Source organism: Amphiprion ocellaris, chromosome 15, assembly GCF_022539595.1.
Source record: "Amphiprion ocellaris isolate individual 3 ecotype Okinawa chromosome 15, ASM2253959v1, whole genome shotgun sequence".
NCBI lineage: Eukaryota > Metazoa > Chordata > Actinopteri > Pomacentridae > Amphiprion > Amphiprion ocellaris.
In genome coordinates, this window is record NC_072780.1 from 10624965 (window position 1) to 10649452 (window position 24488).

Sequence of the window (24488 nt, forward strand, 5' to 3'; positions counted from 1 at the left end):
AGGTATTCGGAGAATCAAAGCCCAGCTGCCTTATGGGAACTCATCCCGAGGATCAGCATTTGTAATGAGCAACTAAAAATAAAGCTCAAAGAATAGTTTCTGTTTTGACTGTTGACTGTGTGAGGTGCAACACATCAGAGCTCCACGGCGTGTATGCGGCTCTCCATATATTTTAACTAACCTGCTTCATGCATGTCGGAGATGTCTCCCGGAACATAAAAATCCCAGTAAATCAGCCTCCCCTGTCAAGCCGCTGATGAGTCTGCCTTGCGTAAAGCCTATGCAGCCTTTCCACCGTGTTGTTGTATCCATCTCCCCCCTCCTCCTCCCCCCACCTCCCTTCCTCTCTCTCTCCCTCGCTTCCTCTCCTCCTCCTCCACATTCAGTGCTCCCTCTTGCGCGCACGGCGAGCAGCAGCAGCAGCAGCATCGGCTTCAGCGCTTCTCTGACGCACCGTCGGAGATGAGCATCACAGTCCCACAGGCTGTCAAGGCAGACTCTCCCGACATCTCTCCCCCGGACCTCTGCGGTTCCAGCATCAGCTATATTTGTTTTTAGTCTGTGTCCCCATTCGTTCTCTCGAAATCTGTGCCGGACTGAGCGCTGCGTTTTGGCAGGGATGCCCACAGTTGGCATCTCTTGGCTGGGAATTTACTTCGAAGGTGATTTTATATCCGCAAGAACTGTCATCAAGAGTGATTGACTTCACACCTACGGGCTTGTGCTCCTTGCTTGTTTTTCTTCCGAACCTTACTGTGCTAAAGATAAATGGTTCAACTGAAAGGTGAAGAGCGGGTGTTGAATTAGAGGGCTGTTTTGACAGGAGATCGTTTGGATGACGGACACCGAGAGGCGATAGCTCTCCCTCTGCAACGCGAATCCCTGCGCCCTTGGAATATTCTCACAGAGGCACCGTTATTGAGCAGAAATATTGTTTCAGTTTGCGATCCGTCTACGACCAGTTTGCCCACTGCAGGGGCTGCTTCTGCTGCGGCTCTCGCGTCTGTTCTGTTTTGAGATACGATTTCCTTGACAGGGCGGGCGTCTGAGCATCCCGGACGAGCCCAGATCGGCGATGCCCGAGCAGTGAGGGCACGGTGGGGATTTCATTTGGTCACCCTGCGCGGTAGCATGGCTCCAGCCCGGAGGGACTGCAGCGGCTGGGAGATGTTCCTCCCGACGGGATGCATGCTCCTCTCTGTTTTGCTATTTCACCCTGCTCTGGCCAAGGTGTGCAACGACCGCACCAAGCACGGACAGGACAACAGCTGGTTCGCCAGGGACGGGGAAAACTTGCCCATCATGGTTCTTATGCCCATGAACGAGTCGGCCCTGATGAGCAGCATCAGCCAAGGCATCGAGCCGGCGGTCCAGCTGGCCATCCAGCACATACGGGAGTCCAGGAAGTACTCGTTCTCACTCATCACCAAAATCTACGACACCGAGGTAAACATACAGACTAAATCCTTCCACTAAGCTGCTGCTGGTTTGGTGTGCTTTCAAGAGTTGGAGCTGTATGGCTTGTGTATATGTGTGTGTGTGTGTGTGTGTGCGCGGGCGTGGAAACTGTGTGCGCCCCATACACATGTACATGGTTGCGCGCATTGCCCCGCAGCGCTCCTCACAGTGTCCGTCCAAGGGGAAAGGCTGGCTTCTGTGCTGTGTGGTGTCTGCGCAGCCTCCTTGTTGGCGAGCGTGTTTCCATTGCGCAAAAGTCAATTGGTGTCGCCCCCCCCCCCCCCCCCCCTTCTATATGACAACAAGGTGCGTAAGTGCCCATTTCCCATCTCCGTCTGCCTCACTGCTGTCGCTGGTCGTTGGTAGTGCATTTGCATGTAAGCTGCCATCATAAGGCACTGCATTACCAGCTCACTCTGTATTAGTGGTGAGACTGGTGCAATCTCAGGGTGCCATTCATCCATCATCACCCAAACTGATTTTAATTCAAACGCTGCCTTCCGTTTTTTCCCCTCTTTTTTTTTAAAACGCAATCGTCACTTTAGAATCTGCTTTTTCAGTCACGAATCAGTGCATCTAACGATTCAAGAGGCTGACTCTTTTCGTGCCTGAAGATGGCAGTAATTGGATGTACGATTTCTCCCCAAAAAAATGTAAAAAAAAAAAAAAAAAATCCTGGCACCCTTGAAAAGAGCTGAATATCACAGTGTTCAGGATCCAAATTAAGATCTATTTATTTGATAACACTAACGGCTCCAGCTGAAGTCATGTTGAAGTTTGGTTAAATCTGTGCAATGATGAATTCTCCATAAACTTTCCACTGTTTGGATCAGTCCACAGTATGATGGCCTTTTAGGTTTTAGCCATTTACTGCCTTTTAAGGGCATCTTGCAGCTTGAGAGTTCAAAGTTTCCATGCCGAGGTGTTAAAATGTTGTGGAATTTTCTCAACAATTCAAGACAAATCTATTATAAAGTTGTATAAATAAACCATAACTGTCTGTTTTGTAGCCTCCAGTTCAGAATTCTCTTATTTCACCATCTGATGGTGACTTTTCCCCTCCTGAGCCCTGGTTCTCTTGTCCAACACTTTTTCAATAATCTGTACGTGCACAGGTGTGTCCATGTGAAAGGGCACACAAATCTCTGTTGACAGGGGTAAGCCCTCCGGAGCGGCATGCGCTCAGACCATGGGATTAATATGCTGTTATGAGAGTTATGATTTTTTTTTTCTCTTTCTATTCCCCGGGAGAGAAAGATGAGCTGGAAGCAAGAGGTCAGTGGGCCAGCCTGCCATCCGCTTGCTGGGAATGTCTGATAGTGGTGCCAGCTTTCTGATACTGGCAATCAATGGGAGCTCATGAGAACTGTGTTATTTGATAACTTTTGTGGTCAAAGGCTAAACTCCATTACACCGTGGAGATGGCATTGCCAACCTCGTGGTATTTCAGGTTGGGTTTGTGTACGGTACAGCTGAAAATCCAAGCTCAGATCGTGTGTTTGGAAATGTTACGATGAAAATATTGCTTTCCAGCACTCAAACTATTCATGTTTGCCTTCAGTAATATTCTATTAGTGGCAAATCTTCTGAACAAATAGTTGCTACTGCACGAGAAATTGTATTATGAACCTTTGCCCAGTGGATGCATGTTTTCTCTGGCTGTAATAATTCGAAAAAAGCCTTGTCAGCAACTAGTAATATATTTAGCAGTGAAATCTTTTGGCAGAGAGTGACATGGTTAAAGTCAACAAGGGGCCACATAGAGCACTGTAGAAGTGCAAATGTCAGTATCTTTCTGCAACTGAATAATGTTGTATATTGACACAGAATATTAAAGAAATTGAGACTTTAAGGATAAAAACATGATTTCGATACAATTAAATTTAAGCTATCTGTTGCTCGTACACGTCACATGATGCGTTCTGAAGTCTTCTGAGCGCCTCAACAAACATGAGAATTTACGGGTCCAGAAGACATTTGACAGGAGCAGACTTATTGTTGTGTTGACTCAATTGCTTTTGCAGGCGTTGACATGTTTATAGGAGCAGTAATGTGAAGTTAGTGATGGCTGTGCTATTAACAACTTACCAGACACGTGTTCTGTACACATTTATTGCCATATAATCTTTATCTTACATATGAATAAACGTCCTGAACACCCTGACTTACGCACACACACATGCGCACAGCTTTCCACATAGCGCATGCTTATGTCAGAAAACAATACATGCATGAGCGCGTCTGTTGCAGCTAGCAGCAGGCCAAGCGTGTGCCTGTGTGGTGTTTGTACGTGTGTGTGTGTGTGTGTGTGTGTGTGTGTGTGTGGGCACTGGGATTTAGCTTGGCAGATGTAAGTAATCAGTCCCTGAGCAGAGGCTCTTTATCCCTTTATCCCCTGTCAGTGGAGCCATGGGTAGACTGAGCAGGACCGGTCCATCCCCTGGTGGAGTGGAACCGTGTGGTGGTGCTGATGATGGGAACGATGAGGCACTCGGGAGGTGAACTGTCCCGCAGTAAAAAAGGCCTGAGAGCCGAGGCTGGTTAGTTAGTGTTTGGAGGAGTGAAGAAGCAGCTACTGGAAGCAGAGCAAATGTCCTGACGTGGGATGCCTGGAGATATGAGGGTCTAATGGTGTGAAACTAGTTTAGATCAGACCAAACTCTTGAGATGTTTCAAAAGTGTAAGCGTCGTAGCAGGCTGAGGCAATTTCAGACGAGAATACATCTTTGCTTTAAAACCAGAGCTTTTGAGGTAGAAAAGAAACAGGGTGGATTATATCTACTGGGAGACTTAACAGTGGAGCAGGAGTTGGTTCTCCACTGCAGCTCTAGATGTGTGAGTGTGGGTTTTAGTGTAACCAAGGACTGATACTATAAACTCTGCAGGCTTAGAGGATCAAAGCTTTGGAGAGGACGGGAAGCACTGGAAGAGGATGGAAGGCAGACTTTGGGCAGTGAGAAGGTTCTAGGCTAAGCTACGCTAGTTCACCAGCTTATAGGATGAATGAGAGGGGCCTCTCAGTTTAACAGAATAGTTCACAGTGGTGGGAAGTTTTGGAACACACTGACATCATGTATTCAGCTGGAAATCATAGCAGGCAAAAGCTCCCCAATCAGCAAGACAAAGGTTACTGTCATGCACACTGGGACTGCAGCACTTAAAAAATCATTACACGGACTCATACATGTGTAGTTAATATAAAATTCTGCATTTAGTGAGAACTGGACTTTTACTGCTGACTAATGAGACCGCTTTCAAATACCGGCATACATTTAATTGAGAGGACAGAGAAAAAGTCTAAATAATTCCATTAGACTTTCTGGAGGAGTTTATAATTTCAACCTGTAGTGTTGCCACCTTTTCAAAAACTTCAGAATTTCAAAGCAAACCCACACAGCAGTGTGTCAAAGGAAATGATCCGATTGTTTGGTGCCATTATCTGTTCAGCTTGGCTCACAGCTTCCTCCATTTTGCACTACTGAAGAGAATAAGAAGCGACAGTGACAGTGTATTACGTCTCTTGGAGTATGGCATGCAGCCTGTTGCACTTATATCCTATGAATTTTACCATTTTCTATCATGATCGCAAATATTTACATTTATTGGAAGTGAAAGTGACAGCCTTGTCAGTGCATCTGCATTGATCCAATTATGTTTGGTTTCCTTATCGAAAGGATGAAGTTACATTGATTTCCAAAAATTTATATATGGAAAAATTAGACACCACATTCTTTAAGTGCACCCTAAACTGACGCTCTGACTGCGATAATATGGCTTATGGGGAGTTGGAAGTATATCATGTTTCAGAACAGTGAACACATGTATTTTTAAAGACAAATCAATACAACCACAAAGACACAGAGTCTGCAGTTAGAGATGCAGATCTCACTCATGTACGATGCATCAGATCCTGTGCACAGATGGGTATTTATAGTATATGACTGTCCACCCATGTTATGCTATGGGCATCCTGAGACTGTGTTTGTTCAGAGATACTGCGCACAGATGTCAGCTGCTGCCCCTGCGCTCCTCGGAGGACTAAATGCAACACGTCACGTTTGTGCGCATTCTGGCGAGCCTGAAAGGACGGTACAGTACGCTCACTCACAGGAGGCTGAACACCCCCCAGACTGTATGGAAGGCATTCTGTCATTTTGCCAGGAGAAGTTAAGTTTTCAGTGAAAAGGCATTACCATAATGGAGGTCACGGTGCTGCTAAGCATAGGTCTTAAGTCAAAGTGAGCCGGTTCAGACCAGTCGGCCTTGAGGAAAATTTGTTTTAGCAAAGTGTCATTTCCACACAGTGTACGCAGCCCGGAGTACACTTTACTGAGCTCACGGATTCACACACAGCAACTCGCCTTTGAACTTTTGTGCAAAGCAATGCAACATGCACAAATGAAGCAGCATCGTATATGTCAGGGTCTGGTATTGTATGCCACATATTATCTAAATACCTGACATCTAGTTGGTGCCGTAGGGGTGACCCAGGAGGGTCAGCTAAGATTGCCTGTCACTGTTCCTTGGAGAGGCTGAAAATGCAGGGATAGTCGGGGAAAAGCAGCGTGTGACAGCCTGGTTGCTCTCAAGGTATACAGGAAGTGCTGAGTGTGGCTGTATTCACTGACCCGACACAGATAGTGGGGATCAATGTGCAGCAGCCCTTCTCATAGAACGAACAGGATCTCAGGGGAGAATGAGAGAGAGGGAGGGAGACAGAAAGAGATGCGTAGGGCTATGAGATGGAGATCCTGAAATAGGATTATATCATCTTCTGTGCAGGAAGAGGAAATGGCCAGCCTCTTAATTCTTATTGGATCATAATGTAATGCCATTCGCATTGTTTCTCCGAGGCTACATAGTTTAATGGCCACTTAAAAAAAAAAGCAATTACTGCATGCAATGAGGTATTAGATCAGTTAGAGGCTTCTAAGATTTTGTATTCCCATGTTGATTATATCACTTTACAGGTTCGTGAGAGAATAGTTTTTTATTTTAATGTTTTCTCGCTCTAATTCACACCAAATTAGAAAAAAAACACAGGTCACAGTTTGAATAAAGTTGCTAAATCTGAGTGCTAATTGCTGACCTTCGTCTGAGTCAGGCTGCCAGCGGGCCGGAGGGCTGGAATGAGACAACCATAAATGTGAACTTTCTTGATAAAAGGCTATTATGTGCCCCGAAGCTGGCCTTGCAACAGATACTGTGACACACGAGCACAGTCATAATATTCCACATAAATGAAACACACAACCAGACACGCAGCACATACACCCCCCACATATGGTCGTGACTCTTGTCAATTGGTGCCCCTGCAGCACTGCCTGAGGTCAGGATATTGCGGTCAGTTGAGCGGTTAAACGTGAAGTGTTGCTTGGCTCCAATAAAAATGAACTCACAGCCTCATCAGATTGCTTTATACAGCATCCTTCATCCCTCCTCTCCCTGGTGTTGGGGCTTGTTAAAAACCCAGCCTATCTAAAAATCAATCATTCGCAACCACCGTAATGTATTTCTTTGTACCGTGCATTTTAAATAAAACCATGATCATGTTCATTTTAGAAAATTGGAGACAGAAAATGCAAAGTTTGAAACACAGGTTAAAAAGAAAAAGTAACTGAAGCAAGATGCCTTCTTCTTACACACAAAAATGCTTTGTGGGGCTCTGAGCACGCTTGCTTGTGTTGGATTCAAAACCACTTGTTTCTTGTGCTCATCTTTTATCCACAAACGCCTTTTAAACCACCACAGACCCGACCTCTGAACCACTGTTTCCTGCTTAACCCAGACGTTGTCCCAAAGCTTAAAAAGAGAAATCAGTAAAATTTGATTTGTTGTCTCCTCTGCTCATCCGTGTCTCCCACAAAGGATGCTCCTACACATCTAAACTGCACTCTCATTTACATTTTGAAAAATTTTACTTTGAATTAAAACAAATGTATTTTCTCACTAAAGCTAAGACTGGTCGGAGAGGCTTCCAGTTTGAAATAGCTTGCATAAGGCTGGTATTGGGCCGATATTGTATTTTTCTCATCCGCAAGTACATGAGGGTCCAAGAGGATTCACATGACATAAACTTAGCCATCGTCCCCAAGTGTGTGACGGTTTAAGCTCATCTCTACACATATGGCTGTGTGCATCCCCAACATTTGTGTTCATGCAGGCATATGCGATATTGGCAATAGTATTTGTGGAATATCTATGTTCGACCTACTGCACATGTATGCGATAAAATCTTCTAAGCAGACTCTGTGGACTCCAAACGTAATGTAATGGCAACAATCATGTGTCTGTGGATGTGTCCATGAAGGCCCATGTGATGCCAATTTTGTTATCTCCAACTCCAGGAGAGTCCAAATGTAGCCCAAAAGTAAGTGCTCATGCTCAGCCGTCATGTGTGGAATACATGGATGCAGCCGTATCAGATGCCTTCCGAGCAGACTCCAATGAAGTAGAAAAGTAGTAGAACGGCAACAACTACATGTCTGTGGGTAGCATCTGCACTGGAGTATAATCGAGGCTTAAGGCCTTTGTTTTACTTTCCGCATCTGCAAGTATGTGAGAGTTAGTAAGGGTCTGCATAATGTAATTTTTAGCATTTCAATAAGTTTTTGGGCTGCATAAGGAAGTGTGCAGAGGCATCAGCATGGCATCTACGTTACAAGGGCCAGAGTGCACATGCAATAGGGTGTATGCACAAAAAGAGTACAGATGACCTACTGCATATGTATGCAACAGAGTCTTCCAGTTGGAGTCCCTTGTACTAGAAATATATAATAGTAACAACAGCTAGATGACCGTGGGCGTCCACAGCTGTCTACAGCTGTCTGTGTGCATGTCGGCTACAGAGTATAATCAAGGATTAAGGAAGTAAGGAATCTGACCTGGGACTTTGGAGTTCAAATCTTGTGTCTGGCTGTTATTATTAGATCTTAGTTTCAGTTTCAGTTGTTGTTTTGTTTAGGTTTAGACAACAAAACTATGTGGTCGGGTTTAGAAAAAAAAATCCCATTTATTTGAGTTAAAGTACATGAAACTTCTCTTCTGTTTTCTGGGTAACCAGGTTGATGAATCCCATCTCATCTAATACATGACTGGTTGATTGAAAAGGAGCAACAGTAAAGCAATAAAATAAATGGCAAAGATATGTTAATTTGAAGCATATTTGTTGATAGTTGATCTATCACAAATAAACACTGATATTGTTAATGTTCTGTACAAAAACACAAATTCAATAGCTGATTTCAAATATAACAATAACAAACTAGGCCTTGAAGCGTGTATTTGCATGGAGTAGATTGCAGTTTGAATTTTATTGTGTGTGCTAGCATGTTGCTAATTTGATGGAATAAAATACAGTATATGGCTTTATCTCTTGTTTGAGAAAAAGCAACAGCTGAATTCCATTTTAAAATCATTTTGAAGTCCTGTTGGTTTCTTCCAAGACAGTCAAAGTATGCACTTGTGCTTGGGGGCTGCTAGAAGTTGGAAAAAGATGGTACAGTAAATAGTCTGTACACTAGATGTGTGGGTGGAGGTACTTACGTGAATATCTCAGTGGTTGGTGAATGTGATTCTTTGAGATGGGCCGAATCACCCCACACTGATATTGTTGAAAACATGGCAATTACATCAGAGGCTGCTGCTAAAATAGAACACAGCAGAATGCTGTTGTTATCTGGTGTCACTGTCATTGCTGAGAATCTTTTTGATATATTCTTGCTTTCTGCCTTAGTGCGACCGGCTGGTGTCTAATTTAGCTTATTGTTAGCTCTCTGAAAAAAATAATATACATCATTCGGCTGTGCTATTACCAGCCCAGACTCATTCATGTTATGATCAGCAGACTGTAGTGTGCTGTGCACCATCACTCTGATGTTAAATGAATGAAAATGAACAATAAGTATGTACAAATCAGTGCCAGGAATCATGCAACTGCCTTTACAAAAATATTAATAACATTCCACTATACTTAAATACATTCTAGCTCTGAATTCACAGCATCTTAACCACAAGCAGACGACACGCTCGCCTAGTGAAAGCTTTAATGACTTCAGTTTGTGATAATCAATTAGGTTTCAAATGAATTTGTCATTGTCAGATTTTAATCTTCCCTTCTTTGCGCCATCCTATTGTGCTTTCCCAGCAGATGCTATGATGAGACATCTGTTGGTATGCCCCCTCCTCATCTTCCTCCTTCTTTTTTCTAAGACTCCGCCGTCATTGAGATGCACAATGACTCCGAAAGGTGGCAAAGCAGGCATCTGGCTGCCATTAACATTAAACAAACGGTTACTCTCTGGCTATACCATAGTGCTGAGAAAAGGACAGCCACTGGGAAATCACCCAGGAGAGAGAGGCAAGGTGGGAGGGTGGATGAAGGGAGGTATAGAGTGGAATGTGAGGCAAGTAAACACGAAGAGGGAAAAAAAAGTCAGAGATTGCAGCTTTACAGTACTGACAGACATGAGATGGGATGTGAATGGAAAGCTCCCAGCTTTATTCAGTGCTGAAAATACTGACAAGATGGCTGCTGCCATGCGGAGTGCAACACTAAGTCAGTCTGTCTGGCTGCGTCTGCTGGTACATCTATAAAGATGCCATTGATCCACAGCCAAGCCATTTGCACAGACAATTAACGCAGTGAGTGTTTATCTGCAGCTGCTGTAGCTTGTTTCACTTCAAACTGCTGAAAAAAGTCAATCTTTACTCCCAAATGTAGCATGAGTATTAGAGTTTTAGAGATTAAGGTTGGGAAAAGATTTTAAAATGATATTAGTGATGCTACAGTCTGTTTATAGAGCCTCCAGATAAGATCCAAGAGAATATGTGTCTGTGTGCTTATGGTTACCAGCCCCATGAGAGGTGTCCTGGTGTGGCACATCTGCAGAATTTCCATCACTGAATGGCTGCTTACGTGTGTAAGAAGAGGGAGACAATGAAATGTTTTTTAATATTGTTTTTCTTCTATTGTCTGATCTTTAACCCCTCAAACAAATGACACCCTGACCAAGGTCACGCTACTCCTTTTTAAATGATGACATGTTTTCTGCTCATTATCACCTTCGCCAGCCACCTTAATCCTGCAAATTTTCACATCCCCATCATCTCCCCTGCTCCTCTCGCTGCTCATCACTCCTCCACCCCATCACACGCAGACACCACATTCACCCCTCTGCCTCTCCCGTCCCTCTACCCGTGAGTGGACAGAAATGGAAGGATTACCGGGGAAAGGGTGTGCCGTTGTCATTAGAGATTGGACAAATACTTTGTGCATGTTCCTGTCTGTCACTCTCAAGGGGACCCGGCGCAGAGCAATAAGCAGAGAGAGGCTGTCCTTGCTGGTCCTGTAATTACATTAAAGCTCCTGTAATTCTTGGTCCAAAAACAAAGAGCCCGACCATTGTTGCTTCTTTGAAGGGGATGCGTTCATGAGGGTACATGTGTGGATGGCATGCGCTTTAGTATGCTCATCTATGAGGAGAAAATGACTTAATGCAGGTGCTTGTATTGAGTCACCACATACAGAGCGGTGTGTATATGTGTGTATGTCTTCCCATTTGCATGATTCGTGTATGATTGTAGCATGGGCACATGTTGTTCTCTGGGGTCAGTGGCACTTAACACTTGTTCCCAGAGGGCAGCTTGGTTGTCATGGCCACAGCGGAGATGTATGGAGACTCAGTCAGGTGCCACAGAGTAATAATGGCCTTCCTTGCTTACTTGCTAGACAGCTGCCGACGCTGCCTTACCTAAGTTGGCTTTGGAAAAATAGTTACTTTCATATAATTGCCACTTATCAAATGATGCAGGGGAATTCAGTTAATTCGTCTGAATTAGTCTGCACATTTCTTTCAAGTTCAGAATATGGAAAAATATTACAAAACCTTTCTTCTGTAAAAGAAAAGTCCTTCTAAAAACTCCTTTCTCTCCCTTTTATTTTGCTTAAAATGCTTTAATTCCTGTTTGTACACAGTAATGTTGATCAGATCTAGATTTGCTTTCTAACCAACACACATTAATGCTCATTTCCCCCCCCCTTATCTTAGCTATATGAGCAAGTAATTGTCATTCTCCAATGGCCCATATAAATGGCATCTCCTGCAAAGACTGATGTTCCAGTGGCACACAGCAGTGGGCCTGGCCGAGGCTTTCCCACTGTAAAAGAAGCAATTAAAGAGAGCCGTTAAACTATAAAACAATAGGCTGGAAACTGAATTGTCTATCATATATTCTACTGACGAATTAAGAGAAGATAAGAATTTCCTCATCAAAAGTAAGAGCAGCTCTACAATTTACACAGTAGACTAACATCAGAGCTGCACAATTTATTCTTTAAGCATCAGCATTACTCAAGCACAACTTTTTTTAAAAATCTGTTTGATACAAAAATAAAACTCATACCATTCTCATTTTTCCAGATTCATCTAAAGGAGACTCAGAACATAATTTACTATGATTTTAGAGTTGTTTATTTACAGGATTTAAAAAAAAAAAGTTTATTCACTAGACACACAGTTTGTTGACATGCAGACTTCACGTGTACAGGAAAATTAAAAAGGAATATTATAGAAACACTGACAAGGAACTATTCTGCAGAGAAGAGTGGGTCAAAATTCCTCCATGGTGCTCTAAAAGACTGATCACAATCTATCATAAACATTTACCTGCAGTTGTTGCTGCCAAGGGTGGCCCAATCAGTTCTTATGTTCAGGGTAGCGATTACTTTTTCACAGTGGTGATATAGGTTTTCAATAATTTTTTAATGAATCAAAATTGAAAAAAAATGTGTTTTGTGCGTTATCTCTTTCTAATATTCAGTAAATCTAAATATTAGTTTGACGATCTGGAACATTTAAGTGTGAGAAATATGCAAAAATAGAAGACATCAGGAAGTACTTTTTCACAGCACTGTACAGCAGAAAATAACTAAATATTGTAGCACCAGTTTGTTCCAATACCATGCAGCCCTAATTAGCATATAGATTATTAACCTTTGGGATAATCAGACTGATGAGGACCTTCGAGGAGAACCTGATGGAAGCACAGCATTCGCATTTATTATTTTGCAGAAATTGACTGCTGGACGAAATACTTTCAAGCTTCGTACGTCAGTCTCTCTTACATTTGCACTTATCCAGCTTGGAGGGAAGAAACTCGGTTTGTGATCTGTTTTTTCCCTTTTGATGTGTGCCATTGAGATTTTTGTGGCCTTCGAACACTGTAGTTCTCCACTGTTTTCCAGCTTTAACTGAGTCCACACTGACTGTATGTACAAGCATTGTATGAAAGTGGAACCACTGTGATTTGCTGCTGGTAGCGGCTCCCCAGCATGCCTCCATGTGGCACACTGCAGCTCTTTGCTCAGTGGTCTCTGATACGCATCAGACCTTTGTCCGCTTGCCGTCTGTTCATGGTAGCTACCATTTTCACATCCGTGATTGCTGGGCCCCGTTAGTGGAAAGCATTTGGTTAGCCCATTGTATGCCCGGAGCGATAACAACAGACAGTAGAATCACAGATGTAACCTACACACACACACTCCCAGCCATACTCCCAAAGTGCCCATGCACGGTAGCGATGGTATACACATCTGTCATGCCCATCCAAAGCAGGCAATCATGCCACATGCGATCACAAAAGGCTGTGCAATGATGATAAGAGTTCATTTCCAACCAAGCTCTATCTGGTGTGACTCAGTCCTAATCTTTGTGCATGTGTATATGTGTGTGTGTGTGTGTCTGCATGTGTATGTTTTCATGGATGAATAGTTGGATAAATGGATAGCAAAACAGATTAAATTGTTCTTTCTTATGTCGCACCAGTGGAATCGTGTTTTGTCAGAGCATTTCGTTTTGAACAATCCCAACTCCATTTGGCAAACAAGTCCCAATCCACAGCCCAAACACACACGCACACGCACACACACCCTCACTCACACCACTGCACACGGAAATAGCTACATGGTGGATGTTGCTCTCGGCTGCTCTGCATGTAGTGATGAAGTAATTTCTCTTTGGTTAATACATCGCTAAACAGTCCATGTTATGGGCTGTAAGAGCAGGAATTGTGGCTGTAAAGAGGAGTTAGTGTTACAAAGCTCGTGTCAGACTGTGGTTGATAGATGGGGCAGAGTCCTGATTGGACGAACCTGCAGTTGCTTGTCTGACTAATGAGCTGTTACTGTAAGTCAGGAGCCTTTTATTGCTTTCTTTATGGAGAGAAGAGGTACACTTAGGACTGCTGCCCTAAGTATACCCTATTACTGAGCCATTTCTTGGTATGCACACATGCTCAAACATGTGCACGCACACACACACACTTACTCACACACACACACACACACACACAGAAGAGGCTTTGCTGACTAATGGCACAGTGTGTATTAACACAGTGTGTTCTAAGTGTGTTATAATGGATTTATTTAAGCAGTCTGCAGGTGATGGTGAAGAAGCAGAAACATCAGAGCAGGTGTTTTGCCATGCTTACATGTGCTGTGAAAAAAACAGCTGCCGTCCAGCTGCCGGTTTGACCATCTCTAAAGTTTAAGTGCACAAATATTTAGTGAAGTTTATGCTAAATGTCTCTAAAGTGTTTTTAAAAACTGGTCGTCAACCTCCATTTTTTCCCTAGACTGGTCATCAATTCTTCTCTGCACTATAATCTATAATGTACTTAATATTTGATAGCTAGCCCAGCAGCAAAAATGTTTTGTTAAACTCTACAATCCAAACAAACAGGTAAACATGGCTCTGAACAAGAAAGAGGAAGGATGAAGGAGGAGGGAGCAGGAACGAGCTCAGATCCAATTAGAGGTGCGCTATTGAATGTTATTGCGTGACTGTGAAGTAAATTAGAGCACAATGCATCATTGACATCATCAGATTGGACTGCTATTAAGTTATTTATTGTTGCATTACTATAAATAAAATAAACGGCAATTGTGTTATCATGTATATTTTTTTCAATTCTGATAATTAAATCTGGCTATTAGGTCAAATTAGATGTTAAATTAGATGTGTTGTAACTTAAAATTTGTGCACAGACAAGCATGGCAAGAAAAACCTTGGAAAATTAGTTTCATTTTATGTTTTGTTTCACATTTTATGGTAACATACACCATACAAATGAACACATTGTCTGGTTTGTAAATGAAGGATTCGTCGATTGATACACGTGTTAGTTTGGATTTGGTGCATCAAATTCACACTGGTGATACTGAGCTTCTTTATTTACACATTCAGTGCCACATCATTCAGCAGTCTGTTTAAGCTTTTATACAGAGTGAGAACGGGTATTTGTAATGTGCAATCATTGTTATTTTGTCATGTCAAAAATTAGTCTCAAAAGAGTCCCACAAATTACACATCAACCTATACTTCAACAAGTATGTTTCAAAGCGGTGAGTGCATTCATGAAATATATTTTCTGATCTGGAGAATGTCTTTTTTTGTCTTTTCCTCCTTCACCTTATAGCTAAAGAGAAACTCATAAGTGTAAGCATTTGAATAGGCCCTATAGAGATTTAAAAATCTTTCAAAAACAATTTTGCATCAAAATTCAGACTTTTTCCAAGCTGGATTTTTTTTTAGAATCAAAAATAACAGGGTGTAGGGGAACCAGCCGAAGGATCATCAGTTTCATTTGCATTTTTGTGACTAGGACAAGAGTCACTGCAAGACATATATTAGTTTTGACATATTGTGCTAACTTCCAAAAAACCTCAAGCGTCACAGTTGGACTAGAGTATGGAAATATGACATTTAGAATATTTTATCGTACTTATGCACATGAAAACACGGGCCATGAAAAAAAGAATTCTTACAATGTGAAATCTGGAAATCTTGGATTGTAATTGACGTGCTGAATAGACACTGAGGGGATATATTTAGTAAAATCTGATAATCCTCATCTCAGACAGTCTTATCTGATGATAACACTATTTACATGATTAGATATTCTTACTTCCATGCTGATTTCGTGCCTCTGTCCAAAAACGCAGAACAGTTTTGTGCCAGAATGTCGCTCTTATGCTCAAGTCTGTATTGATTTCATGGCTAAGAAACAGGATAAGTGAAGAATGCCTGTTTTATTCTTCCTTTTGGGTAAAATCCAAAATCAATTGATGCCAACCTTTAGCTGCAACCTAAAAACGGGGCAGCTGGTTGACAATATGTATCCAGCTTCACCTTTTATTACTTCAGCTAAATCAAATTTAAAGTAGTCTTTCTATCATGCCCTGTTTTTATTAGATTTCTTTCATTTTATTTCACCTCACAACTTTTCCGTAATGTCATGCTCCATGGCCGCAGTGGGATGCTTGAGGAATGCACTCCTGGGGTTTCACCGCCGCTGCCAAGAGACACTGGCTGCCACTTCATCTGCCTGCCGTCTTTTATTAAAGGCTTTCATTAGGTTTGAAATTCCAAGAAAAAGAAGAAGAAGAAAAAAGACCATCTGGGGTCACCTACTGCATTCAGCCACTTCAGGACTATACAAGATAGATAAAGCAATTAAATCACCAAGGTAACGTTTACAATGCGTGGAGCTGCTGAAGCGACATTGGAGTAAAGTGTATTTTGTCTTTAAAATCGCAGCCTGTGTCTTGGCGGAGACTCCCGTTTTACAGTAACGCTGGAACGTCCCCGCCATGCATCATTCCTGCTTTTCGTACTCTGATGGTTATTGGGCTTTGGCAAGCTTTTATTGCCTCTGTTGTTTGTGATTGATGCGCCCAATGAACAGGGATCGCTGGTTGGGTTGATGACACCCCAAGCTGTGAGAGGGAAGGATGCCTATCACGTTAATTCAATAGGAAGCAGTTGGATAGTGAGTGAGATTTCATTATCCCACGTAAAGCAGATAATTCCAAGGGCCATCTGGACGGATGGAGGACATTACTACTAAGCTGCATTCATATTTACATTTATATTCTCACAGGCCGAGCCATCACCACCCCGTGCTGATGTAGTTGTAAACAAGCTGTCAGTCTCATGTAGCTGTTTTTGATATGACAGATAGGACAACAATAAAGGTCTGCCAACTGTGACACTGCTGGAGCTGCAGTAGTTCTTACAGTGTAAAGTTTGATATTATTGAGCCAAATGCTAATTTTAAATGTCCTCTCGCTGCCAGGGATTTCAGCTCCATTTTACAGGCTCTCTAAAAGCCAAAATCAACTCTTGTCCACGCTGAGCTACAGTTCATGTTACACTAATTACCTCCCTTATTAGTATTCTAGTGGAACATTAGCAATTAGCATATCCATTAAAATCATAAGGATTTCCTTTGGGGGGGAGAAATGGAAAAAGAAAACAGAAATTGGGCTAGCATGTATGTTTTTAACTGTTTTTACATGGCTGCTGTAATGCAATTTCGTTTCCACCCTTCAGCTGTGGAAGACAAGTGTGTAAAGTGTCCTATGGCGAGGCAGCTCCTTCTAATGTATGCAAATTGTGTTGAAAGGGGACATCAGTTAGAATTAGCGGTGTGCACAAGCAGCGCATTTATTCATGAGGTTGGTAAACCTGCTAATTGTACGTACCGGAGACATCCATCCTGGAGGCCGTTGACTGGATTCACGTGAACATGGCAAATGACACGTGATCAGTCTTTTTGTAACTGTCGCTGTGATCGCAGCCCCACGCTCAGTCGATATACAAAGACCTGAATAGACGATTGTGTGTTTTTGTGCGCCCAGAGATCTTCTCTGAACTTTCAAAAGAATAAGACACACACGAGTGCATGAATATTTAAAGGTGGCACACTAAACAATTCTCCAGTGCTGACCTGTTGCTGGATGTATTCTTATTGAATAAATGAACATGCCTCATATTTACTAGATGGCTGCTTTTAAGATGTATGAATCAGAATTATACATGGTCTCTGGTGGTTGTTGGCAGCTTCCCTCCACATAAATATTATCTGTATGCCCCGACTCTGTGCTGCTCTCTGCTCTGTTGACTTGCTCTTACACACAGGGGAGCTTCTATTGATTTCTAGAAGGCCTTCATGCTGGCTTCTTTAGCGCATTTTCAGAAATGGGTCTTCCACCGCTTACTGTCTGCAGCGTCCCTTTTTTGTCTGTCCTGTGTGTCCCTTTAAGTATGTGGTTATTTATCATTATTATGTGACTGATGTTTGCTGAATTCTAAAAACCAGAACGCTTAAAACGTATTCATAATGCTGCTGTATTGGTGTAAATGTTCTTTTCACACACTCCCGCAGTCTGTGGCGCTGCATTGGTGAGGCCATCAGTGTTAGCTCGGTTGTTCCTCAAGGCAGAATGTGTGACAGCGATGGCAGCGGGAGCGCGGGGTCACGACCATTCTTCCTTTCTTTTGATAGAGGGCAAATGTAAATGTCAGTGATGTCTGAAAAAGAAAGGTCCTCTAGTCTCTGATGCTATGCGGAATAAGCTGTGACAGATGGAAAAAGCGTTGCGAGCTACAATTTATGGAGGCGACGCTGAGAGGAAGAGAAATAACTCTAAAAAAGGAAAATGTGGCAGCAGGGAGGGAGACTCACAAAAGCTGGATTTTAAAAGTACTACTATACTATATTGAATGTATATACTGTATAGTAGTTGTAGTATTATTGCTAAGAAAACTGTTATTTTTCATTCCCTGCAGGAGAATGTTTTAAATTGTTGTGTACTGTGACATTAAGAAAAAAATAAAGAAATTATGATGCCATATTTTTAATAACAAATTATTAAAGTACAGTCCAGGCTTTTATTTGGGTCCAGTCACATTTTTACTCACTATGGGCTCATTTGTCCCTAAAAAGAAAGCACAAAAGTTACATTTATTATTTTATACCTAAATTGTAAAAGCCACTGTTCAAACACAGCAAATCTGCAACTCAATGAGCTTCAAATAATCAGTCATGGTTTGCTTTAAAAGCTATAGTTAAGCTGTGGCCCTTGGCAATGCTAAAAATGATCACAGGTGATAAAGAAGAGAATACAAGTCTGAGTACAGAGCACTAAAACATTTGAAGCATCATAGCTTCTGAAAAAAACAAGTTTTCCATCTGTTGCCATGTGGATTTAGTGTTTACAGACATCCAGAAATCAAAATGGGTTGTTTTACAATAAACAATGAAATTAAAAAAAAGGGAATCCTGAGTAGAATATTCCATCCATATCTCTCAAATCACTGAGGATTTACAGCTCTTCAGTTTGAAAGTACTAGAAAAAGGAGGCTTTGGCAGAAGTCTTGTCACATGTCACAGCTTTCTCCCACCACAACAAAGGAACACCAAGAATAACGTTGGCGCCTATTTAATTCATTTATTCATGAGGGTAATTGAAATATTAACGCAGCTGGTTAGACACTGGAGAGCCAACGTCTTCAGTGCTCAGATCCTGCACAACCCACCAAGGAAATGATGTTTTATTTACACATAGACTCCATCCCTCACATCATCACCCCTCTGCTCAGTGGAAGTGTATCATAAAGGTCCCTGGATGTGGTTTTTTTTTCTCTTCTGTGATTATGTGAAGAATTTGTTGCCGATGCTTACCATAGATGTTTATTTCTTCGAGAAATTTGACAAATGTGAGCGAACGTAAATAATTTAGAGGCTGAGTAATGGTGGGATTGAAGTGAAAAGACACAAAAATGTGTGTTGGAGCATTAAGCACAGGTGAGGAGAGAGGGAAAAAATGAAGAAGGTTTAGGGAAAAGAGAAATTTTGGAAGAGGGAGGCTTAGATAGAACTGAGCGACAGACGGATGTGACTGGTATGAGCACAACTTGGCATGTTTACCCCCCTTCTAATGATGTGAGAGCAGTGCTGGGAAAAGGTGTGTGCAGTGACAGTCACACGGAGACACACCGTCGCTCTGCTGGTGGTTTGATGTGACTCCAACTCAGACACAAGGCTTTCTGTTCACCTCCATCCTCCGCGTGTCATTATGTTGCTTTAATTGCGCTGATATACATCTTCGTGTAATCCATGCGTAGTCGTGTGCGTTTGCGTGCCTCCGAGATAGTCGTTTGGGGGGTTTCTGGCCGGGGAGCCGAGAAAGGAACACGACAAGTGTGCCAAGCTTGTTGAGGGGTGTTCTCAGACATTCAGGGGGGAAACGGGCCTGCAGAGGATCGGGGTGGATGGTGGAAGGCAGGGAGGGAACTGGGAGGCCATGTGCTGCTACTGTCACATGTCGCGCTTGGCACGTTAGCGGGCAAAGCGGCAGGCGGGCGAGGAAAACACCACCTACCGGGAGCTGTGGGCGTGGGGGCTGGGTAAGCAGGATGACTGCGGCGCTGGCGCTTCTTCCTCAGGCTTTATCAGAGAGGAAAAAATAAAACGTGGAGAGATAGATCTGCCACTAACAATCAGAGTAGTAGCACACTCTGGCTTTCTGTGTGCCACGGGGAGGAAGAAAGAGATACATATATGGGCTGCATATGTGCTATACGTGTGTATACAGTAGCCTGCAGGGTAACGACAGTCACATTTTTCTCCTTTACTTTTGCAAATACTGACACAACCATCATTTACAGTGTTTTGAGGTTTGTGCTGAGATGCCATCACCAACCAGATTGTGGCTTTTAAACTGACGGTCTTTCTTTGGACATCTTTCCAAAGTGTGTCTAATTAAATGAGAGGCCTTTCGAGAACTGTTTTCTGCAGGTATCTCCACAAAGGGACATGAATAGACTTGTCATGAAGCCTCCTTTGAACTAGTTTTAGTTTAAGACCTGCATTGCATTTTGCTTCATTCACCATTCACTCATTGGCAGAAGAATCCATCTGAGGACTTGTTAAGGATATAACTGGTGACAGTGTATGTTTTTCTTCCTCTTAAACTAGAGTTGAAGTCCTTGTCACTAAAATCTGATATTGTCTGTGCCACAGACCGACACTGTAGTCCAAAAATCTATTCAAAACACACAAAGAGCCAAAATACAGCACTGGATCCTGATGAACATGTTTAGCCTAACCCTCTGAACCCCAGCATTTTGTGCTCCGGTCACAATTTCTCAATGTGGGTTCATTTTAAATCTGAAATATGAAGTCCTGCACCTCTGTGGAAACGGCACAATCATGACCAGAAGTAGAGAAAACACCAAAATGTACATAAAATATAGGTTGCCTTTAGGGCAATACATTGTGAAGAAGAGCACAAGGGAAAAAAATGAATTTCTTGATTATTTGTTTTCCAAAAATGGAAAAAATAGAATCAATATGTACAACATTTTCCCAGTTGCCCTCAGGTGTTGTCAGCACTGAGAGGGAAAATTTGGATCTGTGCACTGCAGATAGGGTTATTTCTATATTTCCATAACCTCTACATACTAGATTTTTATATTTTTTTACACACAAGAAAAATATGTCACCATGCTGAATGTATCTTCCAACAACTTGCTCCACTGTAAACCATTTCTGAGCTATTTTCCTCTAAATCTCTTTTGTTGTCTCCTCTCTGGTCTGTGCAAACACAGCCTGCAGTATTTGAAATAAAACATGCTTTTCAAACCTGCCGATGGGTTTTGTGGTTCAGAGGGTTAAATCGATTTTGCAGTTCGCTCATTAAATGTGTCACTGAATGTGCATTAATCTGCAGCTGAAAATAGTCCCCGACACCTGCACAAACTACTCCTGTTTGAGCAGCTTTTCCTACAAACCACTGTGCACAACTATGTAAGGTAACATCTTACTCTTTTCCTTTAATTAAACAATATATTTCTGACCTGTTTTCAAAGATTTATATCTTCAGCAGGAGAAGTAGCCTCTTCTGGAGCTGAGCACCACAGATGAAAACATTAAAGATAGACTAAGGCATTTTTTGCTTTGATGTTTTCCATGGGTTCTGTCCTTTCTACAATAAGAAAAATATATAATTTACACAGTTGTAAAACGGCTTAAAAAAAGTACAATAATGAGCTTTTTAGTTTCAGATTTTTATCTATGCAGAGACAGTTTTATATATGACTGTGGCTACATTTGCCATTGCAGAATGCAGCGATGGCCTCTGCTTTGAAATGTGCTGTTAATGCTGGAACCGTTTTGACAGGTGTGGGCCTTTTTTAAATGATGTCCAATCTCATTTAGATCAAGAGACATCTCAAGTAAGATCAAAGGAGCCCAGATACATTGAGGCTCAGCGTGTCACAGAAAAGGGTAAATATATTCAGTATGTAAATGAATTATCTTTGCATTTCAGATTCAGTTGAGAAATATCTAAAAATGGATTGTAAATACAGAGGGAGAGAGTGAAAGAGGGAGAGTGGCAGAGAGACACAGCAGGATTAGGAAAAGTAAAATTAAGAAAAAGGGGGAAAACGGGGAGCTTTCTAATCTCCAGAGGAAACCTGGCCGTGTGTGCGGTCACGCTCTCCTGAATGTAAAGTACATGTCAGTGTGCTCAGTGCGTGCAGTAAGACACGGAGGGTTCCCATAGTAACACCTGCCTGGTTTTTTTTTTTTTCACCATAAACATGCAGACTTGCCACATTTCTTTGAAGACCACCGTTTCCCCTATTACCCTTCATGCCTGCTGTTTGATCCTCAAGGCAACCAGCGATCCACACCCCCACACTTGTATTACAACATCCCTTGTTCCCTCTTTAATTTCTTCGCTCGCTCCCCTCCTCTCCACCACCTCTACCCTCTGCTTGGTGGTGATGGATGTCTGCTGTGTGCGGTGTACGGCGGCCCGGAGGAAATATTCTGTCACGCATCATCATTATGCGCCCAAGGATGCCTGTGTTTAAGCCAAGAACCGTGGTGCTGTCATGTCCCCCGATTATTGTGTAAGAGATTGATTAACCCTCGAGTGGAACCAGCCCTTTTCATCATGATGGCAGGCTGCCACCGCTCTCTGGGGTGTAACTTTGTAAATATTAGTGTGTGTCTGTCTCTCACACACTCCATTTTGCATTAAACCTGTTGCACTATTGATTAACACACCCGCAGAATCAATGTCTTTAAGGTGATGCTTCCTTTATTCACGTGTGTCACAGCTAGAGGGGGTGACAACATTAAGTGCTTTGTATGTGGCGACAAACAGACCGATATCTGTAAAACATGCAGTATTTATCGTGCAATAAATACTGTTGTCTGTCAAGAAACTATTGCTCATTTAGGTTAAGGGATAAATACAACATGCAAATTTAATAAAGGTGAATATTTGAAACCTTTTGCCATAGTTTGGCTCAGCAGGCAAACAGAAAAAGTTTGCAAAAATCTTCCTCCATATGATTTTATCACATATGATAACACAATATTTACAGTAAACAGAAGGATTAAAGATGGAGTATTTGTTCATACACTGAAAAAACAACCAAAATATTTGCGGGTGTGGTATTTTTTAATCAGCTAGCAGGCACCGAGGAAGATTTGTTGCTGCTTGTTGCATGTCTATAGTCCTGTGCCAGGATTGGAAAAGGGAGGAGAAAAAGAGATTTCTTGGATTTAATCTGTTTCTAACTTTCTCTGAACAGAACATTAAACTGCTCGGCAAAGTCTGAGCGAGAGTCACTGTCTTTCTAATCTGCTGATTTGGCCCTTGGTGAGATTAAGGGTTATGGTTTAGAATGAAAGAGAGGGAGAGAATAGCTGAAGAGATGAGATGACAGAAAAGACTGGATAGAGACAAGAAGGCAGAGAGGGATGAGAGAGCAAAGCGGAGTTGATTAGAAGAGATGGGAGAGGAGGGAGGGAGAATTGTGTGGAGGAGATGGATAAAGAAGAAGAAAAAAACGGCGGGTTGAAAAGTCCTACTCTGTCCTGATTGTTGGTTGGATAAAATCCACGAGGTTGCATGGATTCATTTAAAGCCGTTTAAGGTGAGGCTTTTGATGATGGACGAGCCTCTGGGGTTAGTGGAGGTCACCGTGTCCTGCTCTGCTTTAATGAAGCTGTTGACCACACACTTCCTCACTGCTCCCATTCTCATAATTCTACAGGATAAAACTGTCAGCCGGCGCATATTTTCATAGCAGCATAACTAGCTGCTTTGCAAATTAGAGGACTTCAATGCTGCTGGAGTCAGTCGGGATGTTTTGGGTCTCATAGCTGTAAATCATTTTAGATTTTGGAATTGAAAAGGCATCAGTTGCATGTTCATTCTATTTCATACAGCCCATTCTACGACAAGTACCATCACTTCTGTTTTCAACCTGAACAGCAAATTCAGCTGCAAAATTTATCCTTGGAACAGTTATTATTGTGACCTTCCACCAGCTACATTTTTGATGTCAGTACTGAGCTGAGGGTTGTTGATTGCCACAGTAATTCCCCCTACTTCACCATTATCCCAACACCTCTCCATGGGTTGAAGATCACGGAACTCTTCAAAGATACACAGAGTGACGAAACGGCTCTATTTTTCCAGCGGGATCGGAGGGACTTTCTTTACACAAATGAGACGTGAAAGGATTTTCCTGGGGTTTTCTTCCCCTGAGGATCTGCAGCTATAAGAGGTCTTCCCTCCTCCTCATTTGACAGCCCTATTTGTCTTGCCTGGTCAAGCCTATTCATTTGACTCACACAACTGCCATAAGTACAGTAGTGGCACGGTTTATATATAGCTCTCATTCAGAGCCCAGTCAGTTCTTGCGTGCAATGCAGTGTAAACACAGCATCTCCACTGTTTCGCCTCTCGCCTCTTTACGTTATTTTCTTAATCTCTTTATTCTCCTCCTTTACTCTGCAGCCCAACACTCTCTCTAATAGGTTCACTTGTGTGGAAGGTCACTCTAGCAAAACGCACATTTGCACTTAGATTCACTTCCTGTCCACAACTGGTCGCAGCACTGGTGTCTAATTGGATTTTTCCTCTGGGTTTCCTGCCAAATAACACCTTAAGCACACATATCAGGGCCTCCTTGTACTTCACTTGACTCCTTCTTTCATCTATACCCATGTGTGTGTTTAAAGAACATACAATGTGTGCTCTGTCTCTGCACAATATGCTGGGTGTGCAAACCGCTGCATGCATGCAAACATGAATTATGGAAATCTGTAAATTTCCTCCCCTATCTCTCTTCAGCATGGCTGTTTGAAGCATGGCTAAT

At 42.4% G+C, this 24488-nt stretch overlaps 1 protein-coding gene across 1 annotated transcript in view; it reads left to right on the top strand.

Annotated features, from left to right (window-relative positions):
• Window positions 1-386: 386 nt before the first annotated feature.
• gabbr2 (gamma-aminobutyric acid (GABA) B receptor, 2) overlaps window positions 387-24488 on the top strand; it is a 195000-nt gene continuing 170898 nt past the window's right edge. Inside the window, exon 1 of the mRNA XM_055017991.1 lies at window positions 387-1446. Coding sequence (XP_054873966.1) covers window positions 1132-1446 — 315 coding nt within the window. The 5' untranslated portion in view covers window positions 387-1131. The remainder of the gene's footprint in view (window positions 1447-24488) is intronic.